This window comes from Amaranthus tricolor, chromosome 13 (genome assembly GCF_026212465.1).
Source record: "Amaranthus tricolor cultivar Red isolate AtriRed21 chromosome 13, ASM2621246v1, whole genome shotgun sequence".
NCBI lineage: Eukaryota > Viridiplantae > Streptophyta > Magnoliopsida > Caryophyllales > Amaranthaceae > Amaranthus > Amaranthus tricolor.
In genome coordinates, this window is record NC_080059.1 from 511,754 (window position 1) to 538,122 (window position 26,369).

The window sequence follows — 26,369 nt, forward strand, 5'->3', positions numbered from 1 at the left end:
ACTCTAAACTGTTCCGAATTTATAAATCTCAAAATCTTATACTAGATAGTTCTAATTTAAATTCAAATCTAGTTATTTGCACCTGAATCTAAAAAAACAAATCCAATTAACATTTTATTAATTTAATAATTTTAACATCCAAAATGACGTGTTATAATTAGAATGGAGTTTTTTAAATATGAAATTAACATTTTAATTATTTTAATTAGATTATTTAATGTTTTAAGTTTGAGATGGTCATAAAGGAGAATTGGCGAACATAAAATTACATAAACTCTCATATAACACGGCCTAAATCGTGCGCATGTCCTAAGCCTTGAAAATTTTTTATTTTTAAATTCTGACATACTACTTTCAAGACTTAAAAATGCCAATTATAAGGCTTAAAAGATTAATTTTAAGACTTATAAGACCAATTTTAAGACTTAAATGAGACGGTCTCACCCAAAATTTTGTGATAAGTTAAGAGTTCTTGGTGAGAGAACCTCAAACAAAAAATTCATATTCTCATAATATGTATAAGATGAATTATTTAACTAATATATAAAACGAATTTCTCAGTGAGGTTGTTTTATACACCAATTTGTCTAACAACCAGTCTCTTAAGAGACGATATTTTTGAGAGACGTCTCTTAGGAGTGATCCATTAAAGTTTAATGTTTACTCTTACTCTATATTTTTCTTTATAGGTTTATTCAATCAAAGATGATCTTTAAAAGAAATCTTCTCTCACGAGAATTTGTATTTGTCTAAAATTAAAACCGATTTAGATTCTAAATTAGCTCAATTTCCAGAAATTTTGAAACAAATAAGCAATTTAATATAAAAAAAATGAAAATATACATTCTTTGAAAATATTTCCCAAAATAAGCACTTCTTACTCGATGCTAAGGTTTGGAGTATATTCGCTCTTAGTAACAGCGAACCATTATTAAATTGAGTCAACAAATTAAAGTCAGCCCAATAATGGGACGCTCTTAGTTTAGTAATGAGCCGCTGTTACTGAGAGCGGGCCATTTGAAGAGGAAAATGGCAACTGAATTGAGGAAGAAGAATGGATTTTTGATCGACTATTGCCCACTATTAATAACAGCGGCCCATTACTAAATAGAGTTAAAAAAGTCATCTCCGTAATCAGCTGTTACTTATTACTAAGAGCGGCTGATTACTAAACTGACTTTTTTTGACTCAGTTTAGTAATAGACTGCTGTTATTAAGTGCGAACATTACCCATGCACAAATTTAGATAAAAACTGTTTACTTAAAAAAATATTTTTAAAAATTGCCTGTTATTGGACTTTTTTTTTTTTTTTTTTCTTATTTGTTTCAAAATTTCCAATTTCCACCGCATCCATCTAACAAGTGGGCCCATTTCTCCACCAAACAAAAACCTGTCAACTGGGACTCTGCGAGTGTCGAGTACATAACAAGTTTATTGGGAAGTCACTCTAGATCGTTACCATTCCAGAGATCCACTTTGATCTTTCACTATTCACGTTCACCTCACTCAAATAGAGGGTTGGGATGATCTGTTAACAGGTACTCCTATTACTACTAGACATGATTTATACTACTTGATTTCAATTGTTAGCATTTTTTTGCTGTTCAACTTCTGATCTATTGATCCGAATCTATGAACTTAAGGTACCATTTATCTGATTGACCATGTAAACACATGGGTCATGGATCAATTGTCAAATTGTTTGGTGGGTAATGACTAGAATTTCGTTTAGTAGTGATGTTTTTTGGTGGATAAAATTTTACCAGAGAATTTGGACAATTGAGATTGTTTATTTGCTTAAATTGAGTATGGAAGAACCACAAACCCCATCAAAAGCCAAAGTTTATATATTTGGGTCTTTTCAATCTGATAAAATTTTGAAAATTTGTAAGATTTTATTAGCAATTATGCTTATTTTGGCTGGTTTATTTTATGGGTTTGGATTATTTGGGAAGAGGAAGTCTTATTTTACGGTTGTTGTAGATTGTGGGAGTACAGGAACTAGAGTGAATGTTTATGAGTGGGGAATAAATGATGGTGGAAATGAGGGTTTGCCAATTTTATTGCATTCTTATCCTCATGAATCAACAAAGGAAAGTTTATGGAATAATGGTTGTCAGTATCATTGTATGCAAACTGAGCCTGGTTTGGATAGATTTGTGGGTAATTATTCAGGGGTGAGGACTTCCTTGGTGCCATTGTTGCGTTGGGCCGAGAGGGTTATACCCAATGGTCAACATGTTGACGCCATGGTTTTCGTTTTAGCTACGGCTGGATTGAGGAGGCTTGCGGAGGAAGATAGTTGGAGGGTTTTGATGGATGTAGAACAAGTCGTTGAACAGCACACATTTAAGTGGAAAAGAGAGTGGATTAGGGTTATGAGTGGTAGAGAAGAGGGTTATTATGGATGGGTTGCTTTGAATTATAAATTTGGGTATTTGAATAAACCATTTAAGGAGAAACATACATTAGGGCTCCTTGATCTTGGAGGTTCTTCTTTGCAGGTAGTTACGGAAGCTGATGAGATGAGTGAGGGTAATAACCTGTTAATATCGAAGATTGGTCTCGTTGAACATAATCTTATGGCTTATTCCTTGCCTGCTTTTGGTTTGAATAAGGCGTTCGATAGAACAGTTGCTATGCTTATTCAAGTTGAGTCAATAGGAAATGATGGTGGATTTGATGTTAGACATCCATGTCTTAGTTCTAAGTTTGTAGGAAATTTTACTTGTAGCAGTTGTTCGAATCCAGAAGCATTAATACGTTTGATGGGGGATCCGAATTGGGATAAATGCAAATTACTTGCACAAGCTACGTCAATGAATTTAAGTGTTTCAGATTGGTCCAAGCGTAGCTTCAATTCAAGTTGCCAAAGAAGATTTTCACATGAGGGTGAGTATTAAATTTAGTGCTACCATCTTTTTTGTTAATGACTCTATTTCCATATCATGTTGCTTGCTATCATTCGACTTTTTAATAATCATGTTTTGATGATTAAGTAAGCGGTTTTGGTTATGCAAGCAGGCTTTAGATTGATAAATCTCGAAAGGGACTTTTTTTACTGTTGCTTTCTCGGGTTGATTTGTTTTAGTTCATGTAGATAACCTCATGTACTTGGATAAGGCTTTGTCATTATTATTGTTGTGTAAGATATGGGAATGACTTAAAATCAAAGTTATTTTGTCCTGCAAAAAGATGTATGAATTTTTTTGGGCCTTACCTTGGAATATCAATAGAATGTCAACCCCTCAAACTTTTCACCTATATTTCTTGTTTTTATCTTATATTTCACTGAAGCATGAAACGCAAAACTATACCCCCGTACCACGTTTAAACTATTCCTACCAAAACGATGTGAAAACTCAATTCAAAACACTAAATTAATGTTTCCCGTTTCTCATTTGCACCAAGATGGACAACTTGTCTTTTTTCCTTTGTTTTTGTTATTATGGTTATATTATGTTCTACATTTGTGATACAAGACTTTTGATTTATGATTGGTGTTATGGTATTATATTTCCTACTTATAATCAATGTATTTAGACAACACAATGACCTTATATTAGCTTCTATGGATGAAATATCTCTTTCTATGTTTCCGAAACACTAGATTAACTTTCTCGTTTCATATTGAATTCATTTCACGTAACATTGTTCTAGTCATCATCTTTAGCGTAACTTCATAACATCAAGTTTTCTACAGCACATGTGGTTTTTGCAAACTAGTGATCATTAGAGTATAGTTTATATAGGTTCTGATCATCAACACTTCTTTTGCAGACATTAATATTCTTAATGTTGCAATCAACACCAAAATGGGTATGCGCTACCATGCTTTATCCGGCTTCTTTGCTGTTTACAACATGTTAAACTTGACTGAAAAAGCAAACTTGACGAAAATTTGGGAGACCGGCCAACATCTATGCTCAACGATATGGGATAATGAGGCCAATGTCTCAGGTAGTCAATACTGTTTTAAAGTGTTGTATTTGGCATCCCTGATAGAGGATGGACTATGCCTCGGAAATGCAGATATCGTTTTTGGTCCCGGAGATATTTCTTGGACATTAGGAGCTTCTTTGGTTGAAGGAGAACGTATATGGCAGACCGCAGGTCGTCCTAAAACGTTGATGACAGATTCACGATATATGGAGGTCGTTTCATCCCCCATCGTTCTGTTTATTATTCTTGCGGTCTTGGTATTTATCGTTTACTACAGTCAGATTAAGCTGCCTATGCCCCGAAAGAGAAGTGCTAGTATTGGAGCGCCTTTGCCTTCACACAAGCAATCTAGGCACCGGCCACATTAGTTTTGTAATTGATTCATGTACATTGATTTGATTCATTCTTTGTTGTAAGATATAAGTATTCACAATTGAATCCATTATAGCAAAATTTTTTGATTCTGATGGAAAATCTTCCTATATCTACTTTTTAAGGTAAGACTACGTATATTTGACACCTGTTTTTCCTAGGCGGAAACCCAATGTAATGTTAGGAAAATAGGTGATTTTAGTCACTAGGTTTTTAGCACTTAATTAAGTTTTGTTAGGAAAATAAGATCCAAATATCCAAACCTTAAACTCATCTGGGCAAAATTATCATGAAAGGGATTGTTTCAATGTCCTCGCTTTTAAGGGCAATTGTCGAGCTTTTAAGGGCAAAGGGCAATTGTTGAGGATCCTGATCTATAACAAATACCAAAACACTGCAAATCCCGACAATAATCCCTTCAGACGACAGGGGTTATGGGTGCCTTGTTCTCGACAGTATTAGCACTTCACGTAATTATGGATAAGTATATCAATGTAATCATTTACATAAATTAAACTTCAAAGATACATAATCTTACACTAAAATATGATTACATTGTGCTTATTCAACCGAACACTTACATGAATCCTAATACAAAACAGCAACCGTGAATCAAACATATAACATTTGTCTTCTTGATTATGAAGAAAGCATCATTCATCTTTGAGATTTTTCTACGGCTAGCTGCAGCTTTAATGTTCAAGTTGTATATCTATATCACCCACAAGGAAGAATCTATTGGACATTCACTTAATCGAATGGAATAGCTGGATCATATATCTTAAATCACTACATATCTGAACAATTCTGCATTTTGTAATGCATTAGGTGTTAGAAACCTAGTAAAGGAGTTACAAATCCGAAAGTCCTGTAAACTATGAGCTATTTAGGAACGGAGAATCACTCACCTGCGTATTCTTCTCATCTCTAAAGATGGATGGCACGGTTTCCTCGGTAAAATATTCTTTGCGGACTGTCTCTACTGTGCAAAATCTCACCTTCAATACAAAAATATGGCAAGTTTTAGAATCAGCTTCTTAAAGGGGGTTGACATAAAAGTCCATAGTTTAGGGAAAGGATCACATGCATAAGCACATCATTATTATTCGATCACGCCTGGTCTTGATGCAGCCATATTTGAAAAGATTGCACACTAATTTTATGTTCTATTGCCTTCTTTGGGGGAAAATGGAAATCTTGCATACCATTAGGTTACTTCCATTAAGAAGCATATGAAATTTTTTATTATTTATATGAGACCATGTTACACTAGAATGTTCGTTGTCCGAGGGATAAGGCCTGAGGGGTATTGCATAATTGAGCGGGGGCGGAGCATAAATTATCAAGAATATTTAAGTACCCGGTTTTTTTTAATCAATTTTTAAAAATTTGGGGCCTAAAAATAAGTAATTAGATTAAAGCAAGATTAATATAAACTGGCATTTGAGGCAAATAAATTTAAGGGGCCCTTGGGCACCTTGCACATGCCCAGATAACCCCTACATACTTGGCTGTAGTCAAGCTTTAAAGAGAGGGGTGAACAAGGCAATGATCTGGATATGAGCCTAGATAAAGTCTTGTGAAAATATGACTTAAATGGTACAAAGAGCTGCAAGACACAATAGAAAGATGCATATGGAAGGCAAAAACTAAAATACCAGAGATGCATGCTGTTTCAGTAGTGGCTTCACCAACTGCCAAAGAGGCTTGAAAACAAACGGCGCTTCCACGAAGAGCACCTGGGCTAACCTCTTCGGATAGTAATAGTAGAAGACGTCAAACTGCAATCCACGTTAAATGATATAAGTAATATAGATCAAAAAATCTCTATATAGATATGAAAAAACGGAAAGAAGCTTTAGGGCCATATTTCATTTTAGGTAAGCCTCGGTCTAAGTCCATTTTTAGGAAAGCCTCATTTTAGAGGAAAGTACCACCATTTCAACCATTCAACTACCCCAATGCCAGCCACTAAGTGGCTCCCAATATGGGGGTTCGAGGATTGGATGTACGCAACCTTACCCTTGTTAGTGATAACAAAGAGGTTGTTTCTGATTGACTCTTGGTAGCAAACATCATCTGCAACTACACGAGTGCACATGTTTTGAAGAGTCATTTTAATAAGTCCACTATGATCCAAACCAAACAACTATGAATCTTTGGGCTCACCAAAATAAGGGACGTAAACATAGGAAAGTAAATACTTGGAATTTGTAGTTACACAGGAAAAGGTCAACGAAATTACCAAAAAAGTCAAGAAATTCATATCTGCATTTGCAGTACCAAAGCCTCTGAGATCGATTATCCCCAGTATTTGTTCTTGGCCTTCAGGGAGCTTACTCAAAGCTTTCTCAATCTGGAAAATGCATAATTTTTCATCCTCTTCCTGCATCTGTAATTAGTCGATTACGCACGCATCATCAGAAGGGCCTCTGCGGAATAATGAAGGCAACAGAACAAGTTAAAGTCACTTTAAACTTTAACGGTCATGTGAGTCACACTATGCCATTATTGTAATTAAGCCATTCATAAATTCTTTCTTTATGTTGCTAAGTTTTCAAATATCCGAAATAGTAATCCTATGCCATATAATTGATAGGAGGAGTGTAAAACCAAATCAACAGAATGACTCGGGAAATACGTCCACATAGATGTTGAATAAAATTAAAGCTTAATAGACGTCCACTAGAAGTCCAAAACTGATCTATTGATTCACGTAGTCAGCCCCAATCTGTTGGGATAAGACTTTGGCATCGTTGTTATGAATTAAATAAAAGCTAAAAATTTGGCAGAGCACGAATTTTGTACTTACTCCTGGAAAATGTTTTGATGCCTCTACTATAAGCACCGGTCTACCGTTCACATCAAGGAAGTCATGAACAGAGCTTTTGCCTGTTCGAGCTGCATTTTTCATCGAGTCTTCAGAAAGATGATCCACTCCAAATTCTTGACGCCATTTCTTGCATTAATATGAAAGCAATATCAGCAATGAAATGAAATAAGAGCATGTTAAGAGTGAGCAGCAATGAAAGAAGCACTGAAAACCGATTGTGAGAGGCGGTATTCTTAGTTGAAAGATACATCATGCACAAGAGCACAATGCCCTTCAGGACTGTCTTAAACACGTTCGGTGAATTTTATGTGAAAATTTCACTAGAGTTCATTCAACACAATATAAAATTTATGACAGTAATTAAAAAAACTAACAGGTCCGAGCATCCGAGTATGAGTGATAGGCTGATAGCCAATAGGAAAAACCATCAAGAGTTCAAGACATGAATCATGATACACATGGTTACATAACAGAGAAACAAGCACGATTAGACGAGTAACAGTTCTTGGTACTGCTCAGTTCCAACACTTAATCATATTACTAGAATAGAAAGTAATACATACAGTAGCTTTACTTATAACAGAGAAACAAGCACGATTAGACGAGTAACAGTTCTTGGTACTGCTCAGTTCCAACACTTAATCATATTACTAGAATAGAAAGTAATACATACAATAGCTTTACTTAGCCTTTTCACAGCATCATCAACCAAAAAACTGCGGTCTTTCAGAAACCAATAGATCAAGCTTTCATCATCCCGTCCATTCTTGCCTACAGGGAGCTCATGATATTCATTTTTAAGCCTTTCCTTCACTTCCAAAACTAACTGCAAAAGTTTTCAAGCTTAAATCAATAACTGAAGTAGACAAGTAGTGCGGCGAGAATCAAGATAGAAAAAAGAATCCTGTTTCATATGATTAAATAAATGCATTGAGGTAGAAGATAGCGTATTCTCGAATGGAGAGTCTCATTGGAGGACCTTGATCATAGCTTCATAGCTTCTATGAGCGGGATATATCGGGTATGACGATGATAGATGAGGTACTAAACACAAATTCTTGTATGAGACGGTTTCACCATGAGACACGCCTTTTAACTTATGGACTTCTTGTTTTAAGTTCGTCTCAGCGTGGATGGTCTCATACAAGATGGGCTAGGTATTAGCCACTACCAACATAGGAGTATTAATATCAGCAAAGTGTAATCTTTTTGCAATATCAACCAGCTTAAACACCCATAAATGAACAAAATTACTGCATAAGATGAACTCCATTTCAACCAAATGCAAATGATAATCGAAGTCAAGCTTTAAATGAAGTTATAATCACAAACTAAAAATTTTAAGTACTATCCCAAAATATTTAATCATTTTGTATTATCAATCAATTTAAAATCCCAGAAAATGAACAAACAGCACAATCAGATGAACTACAACACAACCCAATTCAATTACTAACCATTTCAAGCATTTAACAAGCTTCACAACGCAGAAATTTAAAGCACTGTCCAATTTTTTTATTTTTTAGTTTTTTATTTTTTTTTTCATTTTACAATATCAATCAACTTAAAGCCCCAGAAAATGAACAAGCAGCCCAATCAGATGAGCTATAATCAACCCAGTTCAATTACAATCCAAGTTAATTACTACCCAAATCAAGCATTTAACAACCTTATAATCACATACTAACAATTTATATTAATTCCCAAGAAAGACCAAATCTTGACAAACAGTTCAAAAGATCAAATTTTTAGCAAAAAGGAAATTAAAAAAATTGGACCTTATAAGAATCATCAGCATCAAGAGCACCACTGCTGAAGTTTCTAACACAAAAAGCAATCTTTATGGGTTTGTTGTAACGAATTGGTAGAAATGCAGGTGGACAAAAACGACTTGGGTACAATTTCATTGCCATTTTTTCCCCTCTTCTTCAATTGTACAAGCTTTCGTTTAGATTTTCAGTATCAAAATTTGCAATTTTTTTAATGTAATGTTTGTTAATATATGGGGATTTTGCCATTTTTGGTGTTTCCAGTAAGGAAGTACATCCGGCAAAACGTGGAACACAAAAGTTTGAGGCACCTGTTATTGATAAACGTGGATTTATTGTTATTAATTGTTTTTTAACAGTAACTTTCAAGGTAGCGCTCGTGGCCTAATGGATAAGGCATTTGACTTCTAATCAAAGGATTGTGGGTTCGAGTCCCACCGAGCGTGAATTAATTTTTGTGGGATTGTTATTATAAATATAGGTGTTTTTATTGATATTTCAACTTATTATGTAAATAGATCTTTTCATTAGGCCTTTTAAAATAAATTTTAATATTAGGATTCTTCAGTACTCTTCTACTTTAAAAAAAATCATTCGCTATTAGTAGGATGGACTCTAATTAAGTAATCATTTATCTTGCACATAATTATAATAATATGAATATGACACATTTTTAGATACTATTATATTATTAGAGATCCTCAATGTCCATTTACATATTTTTGATTGTTTGGTCTAATATTAAGTTGACCACCTCATAATAAAGGTTTATAATCCTCACTCTTGCTAGGATAAATCCTAAATAATTATTTCTCTTGCACATAATTACTTTAATATGAATATGACACATCTTTAGGTACTATTATTAGAAATCCTCAACGTTTATTTACATATTTTTGATTATCTGGTTAAATATTAAGATGGCCATCGAATAATATAAAGGTTCAAGATTCTTCACTGCTGCCAGGATAAATTCTAAAAAATCATTTATCTTGCACATTATTACATTTATATTGATTTGACACATCTTTAGATACTATTATTAAAGATCCTCGACGTTTATTTATTTGTATCCTTGAAGAAATGAGAGGGTAATTGGTAAAAAGTGTTTTATAAATAAAAATAATTTCGAATTGGATACACAATTTAAAATTGTTAGAAAGGTAATAACTTGATTATAATTATTTTTGTTTGCCACTAATATCAACTGAGCGCTCGTGGCCTAATGGATAAGGCATTTGACTTCTAATCAAAGGATTGTGGGTTCGAGTCCCACCGAGCGTGCATTTTTATTTCTTATGATTATTTTACAAAAGCTATACATCTCCATTGCAATTGTGAATTTGTACTGATTAAATCTGTACTTTTTACCCATTCAAACACTCATTTTGAATAATATAAATTATATTAAATTATTTTCTTTGAACTTTTTTTATGTTAAAAGAAAATAATAGTCGTTTTCAAACAAATAGAAATATTTATGTTAATAAATTATAATAGCTAATAGCATAATTGTAAGCGCTACATAATTAACAAGAGTTATATTATACAACTAAGAAAGTACTATGTTACAAAGTTTTAATAAGATAAATACACATGTAAGAAAAAGACTCGTACATTTTTTTTACTAGAATATCCTCCGCGTCTCCTTGAAAAACAACATTATGTAAATCGATATGAGAGATTAATATATCAAATTTAAGAATACATATGAAATAATTTTCAGTATATGAAGTTAGAGAAGGGCTAAAAACAAACTAGCTCTAGGATGAAGACCAGCATCAATTAAAGTCATGTCCATTTGATCAACACCAAAAACGTTTCTGGGGAAGCTTGAGATTAATCTGTAATTCTGAATTCCTGGTAAACCAAGTGCATCTATGTAGTTATAGATTGCTTGTACCTTGTCTGTTGCTGAGAAACTGTGCTCCCTTCGCTCGCCATTCGGAAACCTTATTAATATCTGTGGAAAACCATCGACAAAACTCATCGACATTACAAATGATTAGCGTGCATCTGAGTGCAAGATACTCGTACGACATTAACATATAACGTCTTAATATATTAAGTACCGTATTAAATTTAATGTTATATAACATCGTCTTAATATATAATCTAGAATGACTAGATAAGGATAACTAGGTAGTACTGGGCAGAGTTCTTAAATCACTATGTACTAACTATCTATGTGACTATGTTACTCGAACTGGTATATCCAAGAACGACAGCGATACATGCCCCAGTTTGTGATTTGATTATTTTATAAAAACATCCCAAGATTTTGAGTCAACATGTAATGTCCCGGTGCCTTACTCATGTTTTAAGAGTCAAGGGTCCGACATGGGTACTTGAGGTAGTTTGAAGAGTCTGAGCACGGTTGAGTCAAATATTATTGGTTTATGAACATGCAGGTGTCTCTTGAGCGATAAATGGAAGAATTAGTCACCTAATTCATACCATGGTACTAAATTTTAAGCATTTTAGTCATTAATTTTTACACAATCAAATAATTTACTGGTAATGAATAGTCAATTGTACTGAAAAATAATAGGAGAAATTCAAATTACCTGAGTCATTGCATTATTATTAGCCTTGTTGACACTATCTTTGTGCAGGTTTTCACTATTTATTGCAGCTGATTCTTTGACTTGACTAGCCTTGTTCAGTATAAGATTTTGCCTTGGCCACTGAATAAATCCTCTGTCTGATGCTTGTTTATGTGTTTCTGGTTTCTGAGTTGTTTGTTGTAGAGGCAGATTCCTCAGTCTTTCCCTCTCCTAAAAACAGAAAAATAAAGGAATAATATTTAACAGATTATAATTTGATGGTTTGGGAATTGAAATGAATTTGTTCACCAAGGACGTGCTTATCACTCGAATGCAGAAGCTTGTATCCGACAAGGATACATTCAGGTTCAGACTTGGTTAATTGATGAAAAACTCGACATTTTTGGTCCGAAATGAAGTATTCCAAGTGTCCGGGTCTGTCAAGGATCCGGCACATGTACTTGAACCAAATAAAGAGTTCGAGTGACATACAGAAATTGAATTCTTAAATAGGTTAAATGAATAAAAACCTGGTCTAATTTGAGGGCAGCAAGATATGCAGCATCTTGCTCTTCTCTCAAGCGACGATCCGCCCTCCGTCTGTCTTCCTCTTTAGCTCTTGCACTGCCAAAGGCAACCCCCTGTTCTTCTAATGTCCTCTGTAATATTTCCACTAATTCTGCAGGGGAAACTGGCCCTTCAATCTAAGTTTATTGATACCATAAACAAAGAAATGTATCAGGATTCAGGATCCTTGTTCTTCAGTCCAAATGTTTTCTAAAACTCAAAGATCATTTAATAAGTAGGACTACACTGTTTTGCTTACTAAATTAGGCTAGTCTGAAACAATTACTCTTGGAATTTACCAATCTTCAAGCAGTTCACTATGCTATATGCAGATGAAGCTAGGATGCGACGAATATATTATACATATCAACAATTTTCTTACAAGTTTGAGTAAATTTTAATAATTATCAATCAAACATCAACAACAAAAAATTGTACAATAACAACAACAATAATGCCTGAGCCTTAATCCAAAAGATTAGTGTTGGATTAAATATTCACAACCGGAAAAAATAGAAATATTATTATAGTACTCAAAAATTAGAGGCGAAGTTGGACTTTAGGTGAGGAGAGCCTTAATTTTTTTGATAATGAGATGGTAAAATTTTCAAAAGTTTAGAACACTCGAGCAATTAATATTGACAGCAAGACTAGTGACTAATGTGACTCAAATGTAGAGTTAAAATAATTTGTTGGCCAAATACCGCATTTAATGATTTTTAAGGATGAGTTATGGCCAGCCTTCACCCACTAGTAGCTTTGCCCTGCTCAGAACATATTTCCTCACCATAATCTACAGCATTCTGTCTGATTCCATTTCGTTATTCACAAGGTGAAAATTGGGGAAATAAACCCATCTTGGGGGTTCAATTATTACACGCATTGCTGTGACAAAAAAAGGTGGGCATGTGCAGCAACCCTAATCCTGTTTTACTTTCCATTTTTGGAGGAAGGGGCACAAACAATAAGAATTTTTTGGTAAATATGGAAACCCTAACCTGTTGCAGCACAGCAATATTATCACCAGAAGCAGGAGCAATAACAGCACAAAAGGGAAAACTAGGAGGCCTTAAAATCCCACTCATCTGCAAACCTTCCCCTCTATCAGAAATGGCACCCCAACTAACAAAATTAGCATCCAGGAACTGAACTACAATTTCTGAGCACAAAGTCTGACGACAGAAATCTGCTGTAAAGGGATGGTCAGGAGAATGTAAATATAAGAACACAAATTTTTTCTCATCTTGGGCAATCTTCAAAGCCTGAATGAACCTACAAGCATAAAAGAACGCATGTATTGTGCCATAATGCTGCTCAAAATTGTTCAAAAAAGCCCATTCATCGTCTATCGACGCAGTCTCTTGCTCGTAAACTGGTGGGAATAGTGGAAAATGGGGTGGTGGTAGAAGCAGCTGATGCGTTGCCGGAGGATATAAATGGTTTCTTCTTTCCCCTCTTCCAATTAGATCAATACCATGGCCCATTGCCCTTGAAAACCCTCCCAAAATGCTTCTTGGTAGACTTATTATCCTTCTGACTATCCCACTGCTGCAACTGGGATAGTCTCCAGCTCTTGTTCTTGAATTTTCCCTCGCATTTGAGGATGACATTCTCCTTTTTTAGAAGTGATAGAGAAGGGTTTGATCTTGGTGCTGGTTTTGAGGGGAAGTAAATTTTGTTCATCAGAACTAAAATCATGGGGGTAACAGGTCAAAAAGAGAAACCTGAAAAAAAAAAGCGATGAACTGTTTGTTCTTTCAATGTTATATGTCAAAATCAACTTTGGATCCCCTTTGTCAAGATTGCTTCCAGCTAATACAAACTTATGGTAAAAATTAAGATTACAAATTTTGCCCTCCAAGCAAGAATATTATCATTGAAGATTTTGGATTCACTTTAAGTAGCATCTTAGCTGTGGAGTAAACAAGATTTGTTGTGAACTTTCAAAAATAGGTTCAATTGACATGATTGAAGAGCATATTGCACAAAGTTAACAGTCTTTTCTCATTTCTCAGTCCTTTTCTTTGTTCCTGAAAATAATATACTTATATTAGAAAATCATATAACATAATTTCCTAATTAATATTAGGATAAGAATTTCTAGCAGAACTCAAGATATAGCATATACTTTCTAGTCTCTTGCCAAGAACAACAGTCATAACAAGGAATGACACCTAAATCAAGTATAGGACTATAGTTTCTTGAGGCTAAACTCACCTTACTTGTGTCTCAAGGTCAACTCATCGTAAAGTCAATCAACTCAAAGTCTCCAACATATCATTTGTGCAAGAGAAGGTGCGCGCAAAGGCAAGCAAATAGTGAGTTCTAAGCCAAGGTTCCAAAATTAATCCTACATAGATTACTAGCGAATAGCCAAACACTACCAGTCTAACACAAAAAAAAAAAGTTACTCTTATGTTGAGAAGCTGTAATTTCTAGTACTAATTGTTTTGATAGCTAACCACTAATGTGCAAACTATCTGCATCTACGACAAGTCAACAGTGATTACGTCTACCGAACAAACTACTAAATTAGAGACCTTGCAAAGTTGCAACTTGCAACAAAAAGCCACTGTTTACTTCGAAATAATTAATACACCTAGCAGATATAGGATGAATGATTTAGATCAAACTAGAATACAAAAGAATGTTGCTTTGCAAACACTTTTGACCTTCAAAATCACAACCCCAAGAGAATCCTCTCTAATTTTCAACATAAAAAAAATGGGAAAAGGTCTGAGTGATGAATATTATGAATTGTCTAGTTTTGTCCTCTTCACTAGAGTTCCCTGAACAGCTAGTTCATGCTTTTTGAAGCCTGAAGGCTTGCTTTCCTTTTAGTGGAACTTTTTGTAAAGTTATGGCAATCAACCTCAGCTTTTTTTCTATAAGAGGTACAAATGAAATATCATTTTAAAAAACCCATTATAGGTTATATCACATGGATTCAAATCCAAAATCCAATGAACTATCTCCATCATAAAACTAGGACAATACAACAAAACTGATCGCACAATTATATTAGCTTGTGTTAGGGAATAAGCATTTCATTTTAAATTGTAGATTTCAATTATGAAATCATAAATGAAGAATTTAAGAATCAAAAGATTTGAAAAGTCATTTTCAAATCTTCAACTTTAACTACTTTCAAAATAACGGTGAAATTAGTTCAAATCCAAATTTTATTTTTTTTATTTGTCAAACACTAAATTTTGAGCCAATTCTAGGTATCCAAATGAAATCATCGTTTTCAAACAAGCATTAAGAATTTTTTTTGCCCACATGCTTAACCTGTTAAGCTTGTTTTCCTCAACTTAATTTCAGTTCAAATTTTCCCGTCACTTCCATTCTCTGTTAACACTAGCAACTGTAACATTGCATACATTTCACTCCAAACTCTGCTAAAGTGAAAGTCACTTAATGACATTGAGGTAATGGAATGGACTTTCATTATCCCTGTCAGTGTGGGTCAGTTCAATTTAGGTGGGGAAAGCATACATGCTCATAACAACAATACCCTTTTTTTTGGGTTAGGTAAATAAGGTTTTTTTTTTTTTTTTCCTTGAATTATTGAAATAACTTCAGTGCTGCCACCTGCCTTGAATTGTGAACAAAATCCAGTGTAGAATACAATGCGCCTGTAATCCACTTATGATTTTTAGGTGTTTTGTCACAATCTTAAAGCAGAAAAAAAAAAAACATCTTTATCATATGCTGTGCATTAAGCCACGTGGAAATAAAAAGGGGATAATTTGATTCCTGGTTCTACTACTAGCCCAAGAACGCACTATACAGGGTTGTGGCTCCTTGATCCTCATCTTATCCATCACAGAATGTGGCTTTAGGAGAGAGGCAGAGAAGCATTATAATACTCCTACAAAAGAGATATAGACTCTACTGCAACATAGTTTTCTATAATTAATAGAGTACGAGATGTGCATATATGAAATATGTGAACTTAAAATTTTTGTTACAGGATAAGGATAATTTACTACACACAAGAGGAAAAGAGAAAATTGATTTTTTTTAGGAATTGAAAATCAAATCCTATCACAAAGATAAAGGGAAAGATTTTAACCACTAAAGAAACACCAAACAATAATGTCTGAGTCTTAATCCAAAAAGATTGGAATCAACTACATAAACATATATACTATTTTCAAATGGCTGCTCTCATGGGTTCCTCTTCTCCATTTATTTCGAATTTCTACCATCTCAATTTGTAAATTTAGACCTTTCATAACTTTTTCCAGTCCCATCCTCCAAGTTATCTTTGATCTTCCTTGCCCCCATGCTAAGTCTTTTGAGCTCCAACTTTCAATTTTCCGAACCGATTGACTAATCCCTGTTTTTTCCATCTTAAATGATTCTCTTTCATCTTTTCATCAATATTTGACTCTTAAAACTTTTCTTATATCTTCGTTTCAAGTTCTATCCCTCAAGGTATGTCTGCTCATACATTGGAGCATTAACATTTCTACTACTTATATCTTTCTACTATGATTCTTTCTAAAAGACCAACATAATCCATGTAGTACCATTGATCTAATGGTTGTTCGATAATAAAACTTAACCTTTAACTTTAAGGGCACACCTCAATCACATAATAATCTAGTAGTCGCTTTCCATTTTCCCCTCACTTAATTGTATGCTTCACATCTTATTACATGTCCCCACTACTCTGAAATATGAACCCAACGTATTGAAACATCCGCTTAAAACAATTTCTTTCTCTTTTTTAATGTCTAACTAAATCTTCCACAAAATAATGAGAAAAGAAACCTTCCGATGACTCCATTCTCAGAGTCTTATGTATTGCTATCAATATCATCATTCCCTTTCAGAGAACATATACAAAGCTTCACATTGACGTCAGTTTAAGATTAGAATTGGAACAATGCACCTTCCAAGTGGAAAGAAAAAGGCAAAAGTGACCATATTCAAAGCTTGATTTTTCTTCAAGAAATTGACTTCAAATCATGTTTGGATTAAAATTGACACCAATCTTATGTCACTTTTTTCTTCCTCTTCAAAGCATTTTGGTTCAATTACACAAACTTACTCGTTTAAGTACATTGATACATGGACTATGAGAATCAACATTTTACAACCCCTACATCCCTTGTCACATAATAAATCTCGTAACTAAATTGCCAAATGACTAAAGAGACTAAAGAGTTGATAACTCATATTGCTTGCATGGAAAAATTGTCAAATGACTAGTTCTCGACTAAGTAGAACTAAACTAAGTTGAGTTGAATGGAACTGAATTATACCTAAAATAAACAAAGGAAACAGAGCACAGAGGTAACACATCCACGCCAACAACCGCGTGTCAAGGATCCAACACAATTACTCGTGAACAACCGAGTAGATATAATTGATGCTTCTAAGTGATAAACCTCAAGATTAACCAAATATTTCGTCTATTATAAACTTTTTAGGCATAAGTGTTATACTTATAATCTTATATTATACGCAAACTTTAAGAAAACCAGTCAGCTTTCCATTCTACATCACAAAATGATTATATAATTAGGTTCAATTCCATGGAGAGTATCTAATCCTTTATGCCAGCTTTATTATAAGGAGGGGTAGGCAACCAGGCATGCTTTCATAACTGTATCAAACTTTTACTCTCATGTGGGCCATCATTCTTTTTCTTTTTCTTACCCCATTTTATATATTCTTTTGCAAGTTTGTGGGGGCATGTGAGGTGGGTTTTCCTTTGTATGAAAAGAAGTGTCCTAACAAACAAGAAAAGACAAGTGTTTTAAAGTGGCAAGCAAACCCTGCCCAAAACCCTAAAAAAGTTAACCCAGAAGCCAAAGGATTTAGGTCCATAACTTACTGCCCCCAAAAACATCATGTTTGCGCATGTAATTAAAGGCATAAAAGGGATGAAACTCAATGAGTTAAGCCGTACACGACTATTCAAATCATAAGCACGTATTCAAATGAGGTATTCATTTTACATCCCTTTAAAATGCATACCCTACGCATATAGACAACCACCAACTGTATAGTGCGCTCTAGCATCAGACACGAGCTGAATGGAGAGATGTGTGCCTAGCTAGAAGCATCGCTTTCAATTCTCAAGAGAACCTTAAGTTCCTATGCTTAATGCTTATACTTCTTATGTAGACTAACATGGACAACTTATTAAGAAATAGCTCTACAACAATAATAATGTTAAACCTTAATCCCCATGTTATGAGGTTATTAAGAGATGGTTAATTTAATAAATTGACTGGTACCCAATAGCTAAATCAAAGAGAAATAACAATATTCTATTACCCCAATATTATTAAATAACTCACACTTTAAGATAAAGTTTGAAAAAATTTAAGAGAAACCTACACAAAAATTGTCAAAAGAATTTGTTTTAGAAACTAGTGCGTATAAAGAAACGTTTGTATGAAGCCAATAGGAGAATTTTAAGGTTTTTAAATAAAATTTTAATAGTCAATAAGTAGCTGAAGATTGTACAAAGGTTTCAGGTCTGCAGGACAGCATTAAATGACTAAAAATCTAAACCATTCATGTATTTTTCTAACAGATGCATACGCCATAATTTTGTGCCAATGGTTGTGGGCCTAATTAAATGACAATCTTTGAGAATTGAGCGTGTATGTACGACGGTTGGTGAAATAGCTATTGATGGAATGCATTAGTGCTTAACACATTGAGTGTCAATCAAAGGAGTAACTTAATCCGAACAATTGACTACAGATAAAATTAATGTGAAAAATCGTCCTAAAAGACTATAGGAGTTATTAGTTAAGTATAAACTTGCAAAAAGTTAGCAAAAAGAATAAAGTGAAAGTATAGTTTAATGTGAATATGCTCTTCTAGTTTCACAATTTATTTAACAATTAATATACAACAACTTAGCTTAGAACAACATAAATTTGGTTTTCCGAAAGAAATTAGTGCATCAATAGTTCACTAGTATTAAATTTTATGTGGCGGTTACTCTTTATTTCCTTTCCTTTCAAAAGAACTACGATAACATAAGAATTTTAGTAAACTGTAATCGACCAAAAAACTATAAATAATATCACAATTCTTTCAAACATATTCAAAATAGAAAGAATTTCATGAGTGTCCTTGAAATTCATTTATGTCTGTTTACTCTAAATAGAGATTGTTTGTTTCACGAAAGAAGTAAATTTCATGGAAAGTTCTAATTCCGAGAAAGTTACATCTTTTGTTAAATTCACGTGGGTTTAAATAAAAAATTGGATGACATGAAGAAGTTTTCAATACCATAAGAACTCCAAATAATTAAGGGAAGTGTATGGTAGGTAAATTCTAGTAGAGTGTAGGTAGTTACACTTCTTGAAAATTTTAAACTCCTATCATTTTTGGTATTGTGTTAACAAGTAAAACTCAACTTCCTAAGAAATTAAAATTCCTAAGTGCAAACTCAATTTAGCTCAATTTATGTGCACATGAATACCCCTCTGAATGCAAAACAATATCCCCATATACTCGAGAACTAAGAGCTTTTTAAGGCGTATGGGCTGGGAAAACTCATAGGAAATTAGGAGTAGACTCTCAAACGAAAATTAGAAGAGAAAAACATGCATATCTTGAAACACAAATAGGAGCCTTTGCTGTTGTGCACATAAATTCTGTAGGTAAAAGCACTCTGCACAAGGAGACATTTCAGCTTTTCATATTAGGTTAATCACATCACATTATCATAAAAACCCCTTAAATGATTAGGGGTATCTACTAAGTAGCCTGCCCTACATGTATTGGAAGGCGAAAAATTAAGAGCTTTTTAATTAGTCATTAGTTAATAATAAGGTCATCTCTAGCCATTATAATTATTTCAGATGATTTATGGAGTATTATGTTTTTACAACTCAAAAGTCCAGTCAGTCCAAAAAAAATTCAACAATAAAATTTCTGATGATTATTTAGATATCAGATCCGATGATATGACCCATTTATTTGAAATTTCAATCCATTCTTTCAAGTTTCAGCTCCCACCTAAATACCACTAGCTTTAATTGTGGTACCACCACTAAGATCATGATCTTAGAACATACTCTCTCTCCGTTCTTTTCTATTTTTCTCATTTATTTTTCTTGCACAGTTTTCAAAATAACTTTTAAACCTTAATATATTTAAATATGAATTATAAAAAATTATAAAAAATATATGATAAAAAAGTATACATTAAGACAAATTTAACGAGATCTCACATGTATATATTTTATCATCTATATATGTTTTAAAAATCTTAATCAAATTTCTCTCTTCAAAATAAAATATTTTAAACGGAAAAAACATTAGAAAACGAAGGGAGTAATAATGTTCGTAAATGAAAAAAGGAGGTTAGTGGAAAGAATATAAAGTCAGCATTATTCACCATTTTAAGCAAAAGAAATTCTTTTCAAATAAAGTAAGAAACATATATTCCAAGTTACTCCACTAATAAAAGGAAAGAAAAATTGACACAATTTAACTGGTCACCCAGATTTAGATATTTTTTCTACAGTTTCTGCCAGGATAATCCATTTACTTGGCCTAAAATATTCCATTATTCAATCCTATTAAGCGGCTTTCACTAAAATGGGATTTGAGGGTCATATGCACATAACCACACTCTTGTTAGTAAAAGAGGTTTGTCCTATTGCCTCTAGGTAGCTAATAAAAAGGTTGTTTTCAATTTACTTAAACCTAGTGGATGTAAAAATTATATAATCATAAATAACCTTCTTACTGGAATAGGATTTATAGAGCAAACATTTAGCAAGTCTATTAACTAATTCAGTTCTCATTATACACACATGCATACGCACTAAAAAAGAGCTACTTTTTCTGAGGTGGTGTCAACGCATTATGGGTAAAGTTAAACTTAAGTAACACAACCATCCAAATGGTCTGCTTTAAATAAATTTGGTGGACCTTAAGGGATTGTTAGACCAAAAACCAAGACACAGGAATCTATTAAAGACAGAAAGGTTAGCTGTCTGTTTCTGTGCCTTAGGAAATGGTGAGTTAGTGAGATTGAGCCCTGGCATCCTTTGAATTCCTTAATTTAGTTTCTGGAAGCAATAGAATAAAACCTTCTCCCTCAAAGACAAAATCCTAGAATATAAGACTCCAGTGTTCATCATAGCAGACAAGAGTAATACATACAAAAAACAAAATCTCGTCAAGCAAAAGAAAACAAGCAGACATTTAGACTTCAGAATTCAAACTTACATGGCTCCAAGAAGTAAATGTTGCTCCTCATTATTTGTCAAATTTGTTGTTTCCTTCCTCATTGTTGCTTCAACGTTTAGCTCCACCCTTTCGCTACAGCTCAACCAAACTCTTCAGCCACAACAAGAGCTGCAGAAATTAAGAAGGATCAGAGCTTATCTCAAGAAAATCAACAAGCCTGCTGTCAAGACTATTAAGGCATGCCCATTTTCCTACCTTGAACTCCGTAAAAACACTTCTTTTATCTTCTTCTTAGGTGTGGGAAACTAAGAATGGGAGAATCCAGGATACGAATCCTATCAAATGACCTGCCTAGTAGGCTCAGACCTGGATTTCCCTTGGATACATGCATAATAGTAGCGATTAGTAATCTTTAAAAAAAAAAGATTCTCATATGTTTATTTTTTGTTTTGAAACAGAGTCCCGATGGAGATTTCATAAACTGTGTTCAAATACATCTTCAACCAGCTTTTGATCATCCAGAGCTCAAAGGACAAAAGCCATTGGTGATGAACAATTTTTGAGCATTCAAAGTTGAAATGAATATACTAAAGCATATGTTTTCAAAAATCTAATGCTGTTTTCATTGATGACCTATACAGGACCCACCAGAAAGAACTAAAAATTCAGACCCTGTTGATGAAGTTACCCACAATCTTCAGCAATGGACAGAATCTGGAGAATCATGCCCAGAAGGAACTATTCCAATCAGAAGAACTACAGAAGAAGATATTTTAAGAGCAGATAAAATTCGAAGATTTGGAAGAAAACCTAGAAGATTCGTAAGGCGAGACTCAGATGGCAGTGGTCATGAGGTTAGAGAAGGTTAACACTTTCTATGTTTAAAACAGAACAAGAAAATGTAAAAGCAAGTAAAACAAAGCATTTCCCCTTCAAAAATAATTCATATGATCATAGTCATTAGAATGTTGAATCAATTGATATCTGTCTCAAGTAGCCTCCGGATATGTTATATACTATCAATATCACATTTGAAAGTGTGAATAGAAAAGGCAATGTATAATACATAATATACGGTTTTCTTTCATACAGCATGCAGTAGCTTTCGTTAACGGGCAGCAGTTTTATGGTGCCAAAGCCAGTATGAATGTTTGGACACCTCAAGTAACTGATCCAAATGAATTTAGCTTGTCACAAATTTGGGTCATCTCCGGTTCTTTTGGGAATGATCTTAATACCATTGAAGCAGGCTGGCAGGTTAGTACATCAGATATATTTTTATATACCACCAGCAATAACAATATAACAATGTCAACGCTTAACCCAACGTACAATGTGAGTTTTATGAAAACAAAATTCAAATATTCAATGTGAGAGATCATCGGTAACAAAGATTGTACTTTATTCACTAATATAATTGATTTTCTCTAATTTTGTCGACTCTAAAACCCTTCATCAACTCTTCATTTCAAATTATATCTTTTCGATTATGTCCGGTTATCTACCTTAACATAGCATTTCAACCATCCCATCTTAAAAAAATTATTAAAAAAAAAAAACAAATGGCAACTTGGTTTTAATGAAGCAATATAACCAAATAGTTAACCTACAATTTGTTTCTCAGGCAAACCCAGCATTGTATGGTGATCAATACCCGAGATTTTTCACGTATTGGACGGTATGTTTCTGGAATTGTTGTTTTTCATGTATAATATTCTCTTATGTCTTTGATTTTAAATATGTACTTCTGTATGATGGTAACTAAGACAAATATTTTTGTTGATGTAGACGGATGCGTACCAGGCCACTGGATGCTACAACCTATTATGTTCAGGCTTTGTTCAGACCAACTCCAAGATAGCCATTGGAGCAGCAATCTCCCCCAGATCAACCTTCAGTGGTAGACAATATGACCTCAGTATCACAGTTTGGAAGGCAAGTTTCATCATTAAAAACATTAAAATTTCATATTATTGCTAAATAATAAGTCTTCCTTTCATATTGAGCCATCCCTTAAAGACACGCCGCTTAGTTTCAGTTACATTTTTGACTTGTCATTTATATTTATATATTTAAACTTGCAGACAAAGCAACAAACATGAAGTTTATCTGGTTTGACAATAAACTTCATTTAATCCTCACTACTTAGTCAAAAGCTTCATTCTTTGTATATTAGTTCAGCTACTAGTCTTTTCTTGTCAAACTTTCATTAATGATATACTTTTATATAGTATGTTAACTATTGACTATAGTCATAGGGGGTCCTTTATTCTGTTGGAGGTGAAACATGGAAAAGTAGACCTTGCAGTTACTCTATATGGTGGTTGAAAGCTTTCTCTTTTAGCCTTATAACAGAGATAGATTCTCACCACTTAGTGGATGGGTTAATTGCTCCCTCCATCCTTTCTCGTAGAAGATTCTTCAGCTTACCCTCGAACCAAAAAACGACAAGAAACAAAAAATGACAAATACTAGGTCTAGGGGACATGAAAAAGTACAGTCATTTTCACAAGTCACAACTATGTATTTTTTGCAAGCAATGCACCATGACAAGAAATAAAAAGAAGCCAAACTAAATTGCTATTTTTCCTACAATATTTTGTTCATTACTTTTTTAGTTCCTTTTTGATAAATTTTAATAAACTTAAAATAAGAAAGTGGCATGTTTTATACAGGACCCAAAACACGGACACTGGTGGCTTGAACTTGGATCAGGGTTATTAGTAGGGTACTGGCCAGCATTTTTGTTCAGCCACTTACGAACACATGCAAACATGATTCAGTTTGGAGGAGAAATTGTTAACACCAGATCTTCAGGTTTCCATACGGCCACTCAAATGGGTAGCGGCCATTTTGCTGATGAAGGGTTCAGAAAAGCTGCATATTTCCGTAATTTACAGGCGGTTGATTGGGATAATAACTTGATTCCTTTATCAAATCTTCAACTTCTGGCTGATCATCCTAGTTGCTATAATATAAAACAAGGAAGAAATAATGTCTGGGGCAATTATTTTTATTATGGAGGACCGGGAAGGAATGTACATTGTCCTTAAAACTTAAAAGAATAGAGAAAAGGAGAATTGTGATTTTGATTTTGGTTTTCTCATGGCTTCATTAAGGTCAGGTTATGAGTATTGATATCTTAGTATTATTTCTCTAGCAGTGCATTATTCAGTGAGATCAGTGTATATCCAAGAAATACAAGTTGTTAATAGGCTATTCTTTTTTATTTTTTGTGTGTGTTCCAGAGTTTGTTCCTTTTAAAAATTTGAAATGATTATAAAAGATAATTAAAATATCACGCCAGTTCTTGGGAATTAGCAAAATCAAGGAAGGGATCAGTCCAAGAACTAAATGAATGACCTAGATCAATAAATCATGTGCATTTCTTATTTATGTGCAGTTGCATATAACGTTTGCTACTAAAGGTCAATTGAAAACAATTTCTTTGTTAGTTTTATCACTGGGTAAGGTATTGCGTATATCTGACCCTCTTAAAACTCATCCTAGGTGGGAACCACTTAATGGCATTGGAATAATGAAAAATGTGGACAGAGATACTTAACTAAGCCCAAGGCTAAAATGAACAAACAACAAAGAAACAGTAGTAAACATCAAAATCATACCTAAAAAAGAGGTCTCACGTCTGTAGCTTTGTCAACGTGACTGATCAAAGAAGAAGACGCCTTAAAGGATATAGGTGTAGCTTTCTTAACATAGGGTTTTTTTTCCGATTTGACAATGAAAGTTTATGTAGCAGAAACCTGCAAAAATTACAAGGCTAGATTAAGTTTTTTGTTTTATTTGATTTGATGAGCACATTATATGAGCATTGCTCGGCTAGCATAGTGCAAAAACAACGCCGTATCACTGTCGTACTGCAGTACTGGTAAAGATTTTACCATGACCAAAATATAGCCGCATTGACTGCAATATCCGGACTGTGATCTAAATTGTATTTTTGCAATATATCATTTGAATTTTTAAGGCTTTGGTTATGAGAACAGGTGCATGTACTAAAAACAGACAAAATTGGATTTACAAAAGCACACAAGATTGAGGAAATCTATGTAGTCTGCGGGAGAAAAAGGAAAACCAAATCCATTGGAAAGTTCCGTATGAAGAAACTCACATCATACAAGAAAATTCCACGTGCCTCTATGATTTTTAATAAGTTTAAATCCTAAATTACAGCATCACATCGTAAAATACAGCTTTCAAGGATCGGAAGAGCTTATAACAAGATAATTACTACTATGCCAAGGCCCATGAAAGAGACCATAGACAATCTTGCAAGGAGTTGACCATACCAAACAAGATGAATCTTTTGAGAATTGAAACAACAGTATTTTATGTATACGGTAAACCCACTTGGTGAATGGTGATTATATGAAATAAACTATATATCATCAACTTTAAATTTTCTAAGCACAAAGTTATTAAAATGACAATAATACATAATAGATCTACTTTTTGTATATAAACACTTAAACATCACCGATAAAAAAGAACCTAAAAATATTTTCCTCAATCTAGGAGAACTGAGCTTATAATAGGTGAATGAGTGAGAAAATTAAATTGTACTAAACTTATTACTTGAACTGAATAAAACTCAAATAAGTTTTAATAAGTTGAACAGAAGAGATCCTAAAAGCAAATGACAATTCTCAAGTCACTAGATTCTTAAAATTGAGTTGTAAAATTATATAAAATTATATAAAGAAATCATTAATCCTAATTTGTGATCCCTTCAGCCCTTCACCTATAGTTTAGTTATCATTAATTGGTTCTACAGAAAATTAGTACCACTACAACATTGGCTTACTTACATTTTTAGTCAACTATATGTTTATCCAAGCAATTACGAGTAATTAAATAACATAATAAAAAACTTTGGCTTGTGTTGTGTGCCAATACCTTTATTAAAAAACTATAGTAAGAAATTCTTCAAGTATTAGGAGACAAAAAAGATATAGAAGAGGCCAAATTAAGAAAGAAATGCAAGAAATATATTAATTCAACTTCAATCTAGGTCCATGAAATAGGGAGAGCATAGAAAATAGTAGAAATGTAAAAAACTGACCTACAATCACCAGGGCACAAGGGTTAGCAATAGCCTGTGTCCATCTGCACGACCATTAGAATAAGTCCTGCTG

The 26,369-nt window shown here is 33.7% G+C and overlaps 4 protein-coding genes and 2 non-coding genes across 7 annotated transcripts; 4 read left to right on the forward strand and 2 right to left on the reverse strand.

Annotated features, from left to right (window-relative positions):
• Positions 1–1,389: 1,389 nt before the first annotated feature.
• Positions 1,390–4,453, forward strand: LOC130797638 (probable apyrase 7). Its single transcript, XM_057660315.1, has 2 exons — positions 1,390–2,893; positions 3,782–4,453. The coding sequence occupies exons 1-2, from the start codon at positions 1,714–1,716 to the stop codon at positions 4,309–4,311; spliced, it is 1,710 nt and encodes a 569-aa protein (XP_057516298.1). The 5' UTR covers positions 1,390–1,713; the 3' UTR covers positions 4,312–4,453.
• A 347-nt stretch (positions 4,454–4,800) lies between these two features.
• LOC130797639 (phosphatidylinositol transfer protein CSR1-like) lies at positions 4,801–9,187 on the reverse strand. The gene is made up of 7 exons (XM_057660316.1): positions 8,927–9,187; positions 7,822–7,974; positions 7,128–7,274; positions 6,561–6,707; positions 5,974–6,096; positions 5,224–5,313; positions 4,801–5,122 (listed from the first exon to the last, which is right to left on the reverse strand). The coding sequence occupies exons 1-7, from the start codon at positions 9,059–9,061 to the stop codon at positions 5,105–5,107; spliced, it is 813 nt and encodes a 270-aa protein (XP_057516299.1). The 5' UTR covers positions 9,062–9,187; the 3' UTR covers positions 4,801–5,104.
• Positions 9,188–9,290: 103 nt separating this feature from the next.
• TRNAR-UCU (transfer RNA arginine (anticodon UCU)) lies at positions 9,291–9,363 on the forward strand. The gene has a single exon. It is a non-coding gene; the product is annotated as a tRNA-Arg (tRNA).
• A 765-nt stretch (positions 9,364–10,128) lies between these two features.
• On the forward strand, positions 10,129–10,201 carry TRNAR-UCU (transfer RNA arginine (anticodon UCU)). The gene has a single exon. It is a non-coding gene; the product is annotated as a tRNA-Arg (tRNA).
• Positions 10,202–10,421: 220 nt separating this feature from the next.
• On the reverse strand, positions 10,422–21,381 carry LOC130797646 (plant UBX domain-containing protein 10-like). Of its 2 annotated transcripts, none has more exons than XM_057660336.1 (5): positions 21,253–21,381; positions 13,029–14,060; positions 11,994–12,167; positions 11,485–11,694; positions 10,422–10,880 (listed from the first exon to the last, which is right to left on the reverse strand). In XM_057660336.1, exons 2-5 carry the CDS (start codon positions 13,638–13,640, stop codon positions 10,653–10,655), a joined length of 1,224 nt encoding a protein of 407 aa, XP_057516319.1. In that variant the 5' UTR covers positions 13,641–14,060; positions 21,253–21,381; the 3' UTR covers positions 10,422–10,652. The 2 variants fall into 2 exon arrangements, with proteins under 2 accessions (XP_057516319.1, XP_057516320.1); XM_057660337.1 differs by lacking the exon at positions 21,253–21,381 and adding an exon at positions 14,248–20,229.
• On the forward strand, positions 20,372–24,442 carry LOC130797645 (uncharacterized). Its single transcript, XM_057660335.1, has 7 exons — positions 20,372–21,450; positions 21,672–21,758; positions 21,855–22,067; positions 22,306–22,470; positions 22,838–22,891; positions 23,002–23,148; positions 23,889–24,442. Exons 1-7 carry the CDS (start codon positions 21,253–21,255, stop codon positions 24,264–24,266), a joined length of 1,242 nt encoding a protein of 413 aa, XP_057516318.1. The 5' UTR covers positions 20,372–21,252; the 3' UTR covers positions 24,267–24,442.
• Positions 24,443–26,369: the final 1,927 nt, after the last annotated feature.

Coding starts and splice junctions, on each gene's coding strand:
- LOC130797638 (XM_057660315.1), top strand. CDS start 1,714: ATGACTAGAATTTCGTTTAGTAGTGATGTTTTTTGGTGGATAAAATTT. Junction 2,894..3,781: donor AAGAAGATTTTCACATGAGG/GTGAGTATTAAA, acceptor CTTCTTTTGCAG/ACATTAATATTCTTAATGTT.
- LOC130797639 (XM_057660316.1), bottom strand. CDS start 9,061: ATGGCAATGAAATTGTACCCAAGTCGTTTTTGTCCACCTGCATTTCTA. Junction 7,975..8,926: donor ATGCTGATGATTCTTATAAG/GTCCAATTTTTT, acceptor AAACTTTTGCAG/TTAGTTTTGGAAGTGAAGGA. Junction 6,708..7,127: donor CATCAAAACATTTTCCAGGA/GTAAGTACAAAA, acceptor GACTAATTACAG/ATGCAGGAAGAGGATGAAAA.
- LOC130797646 (XM_057660336.1), bottom strand. CDS start 13,640: ATGTCATCCTCAAATGCGAGGGAAAATTCAAGAACAAGAGCTGGAGAC. Junction 11,695..11,993: donor CTGCCCTCAAATTAGACCAG/GTTTTTATTCAT, acceptor TTCTGTTTTTAG/GAGAGGGAAAGACTGAGGAA. Junction 10,881..11,484: donor ATAATAATGCAATGACTCAG/GTAATTTGAATT, acceptor GGTTTTCCACAG/ATATTAATAAGGTTTCCGAA.
- LOC130797645 (XM_057660335.1), top strand. CDS start 21,253: ATGGCTCCAAGAAGTAAATGTTGCTCCTCATTATTTGTCAAATTTGTT. Junction 21,451..21,671: donor CTGCTGTCAAGACTATTAAG/GCATGCCCATTT, acceptor GTTTTGAAACAG/AGTCCCGATGGAGATTTCAT. Junction 22,068..22,305: donor CAGATGGCAGTGGTCATGAG/GTTAGAGAAGGT, acceptor TCTTTCATACAG/CATGCAGTAGCTTTCGTTAA.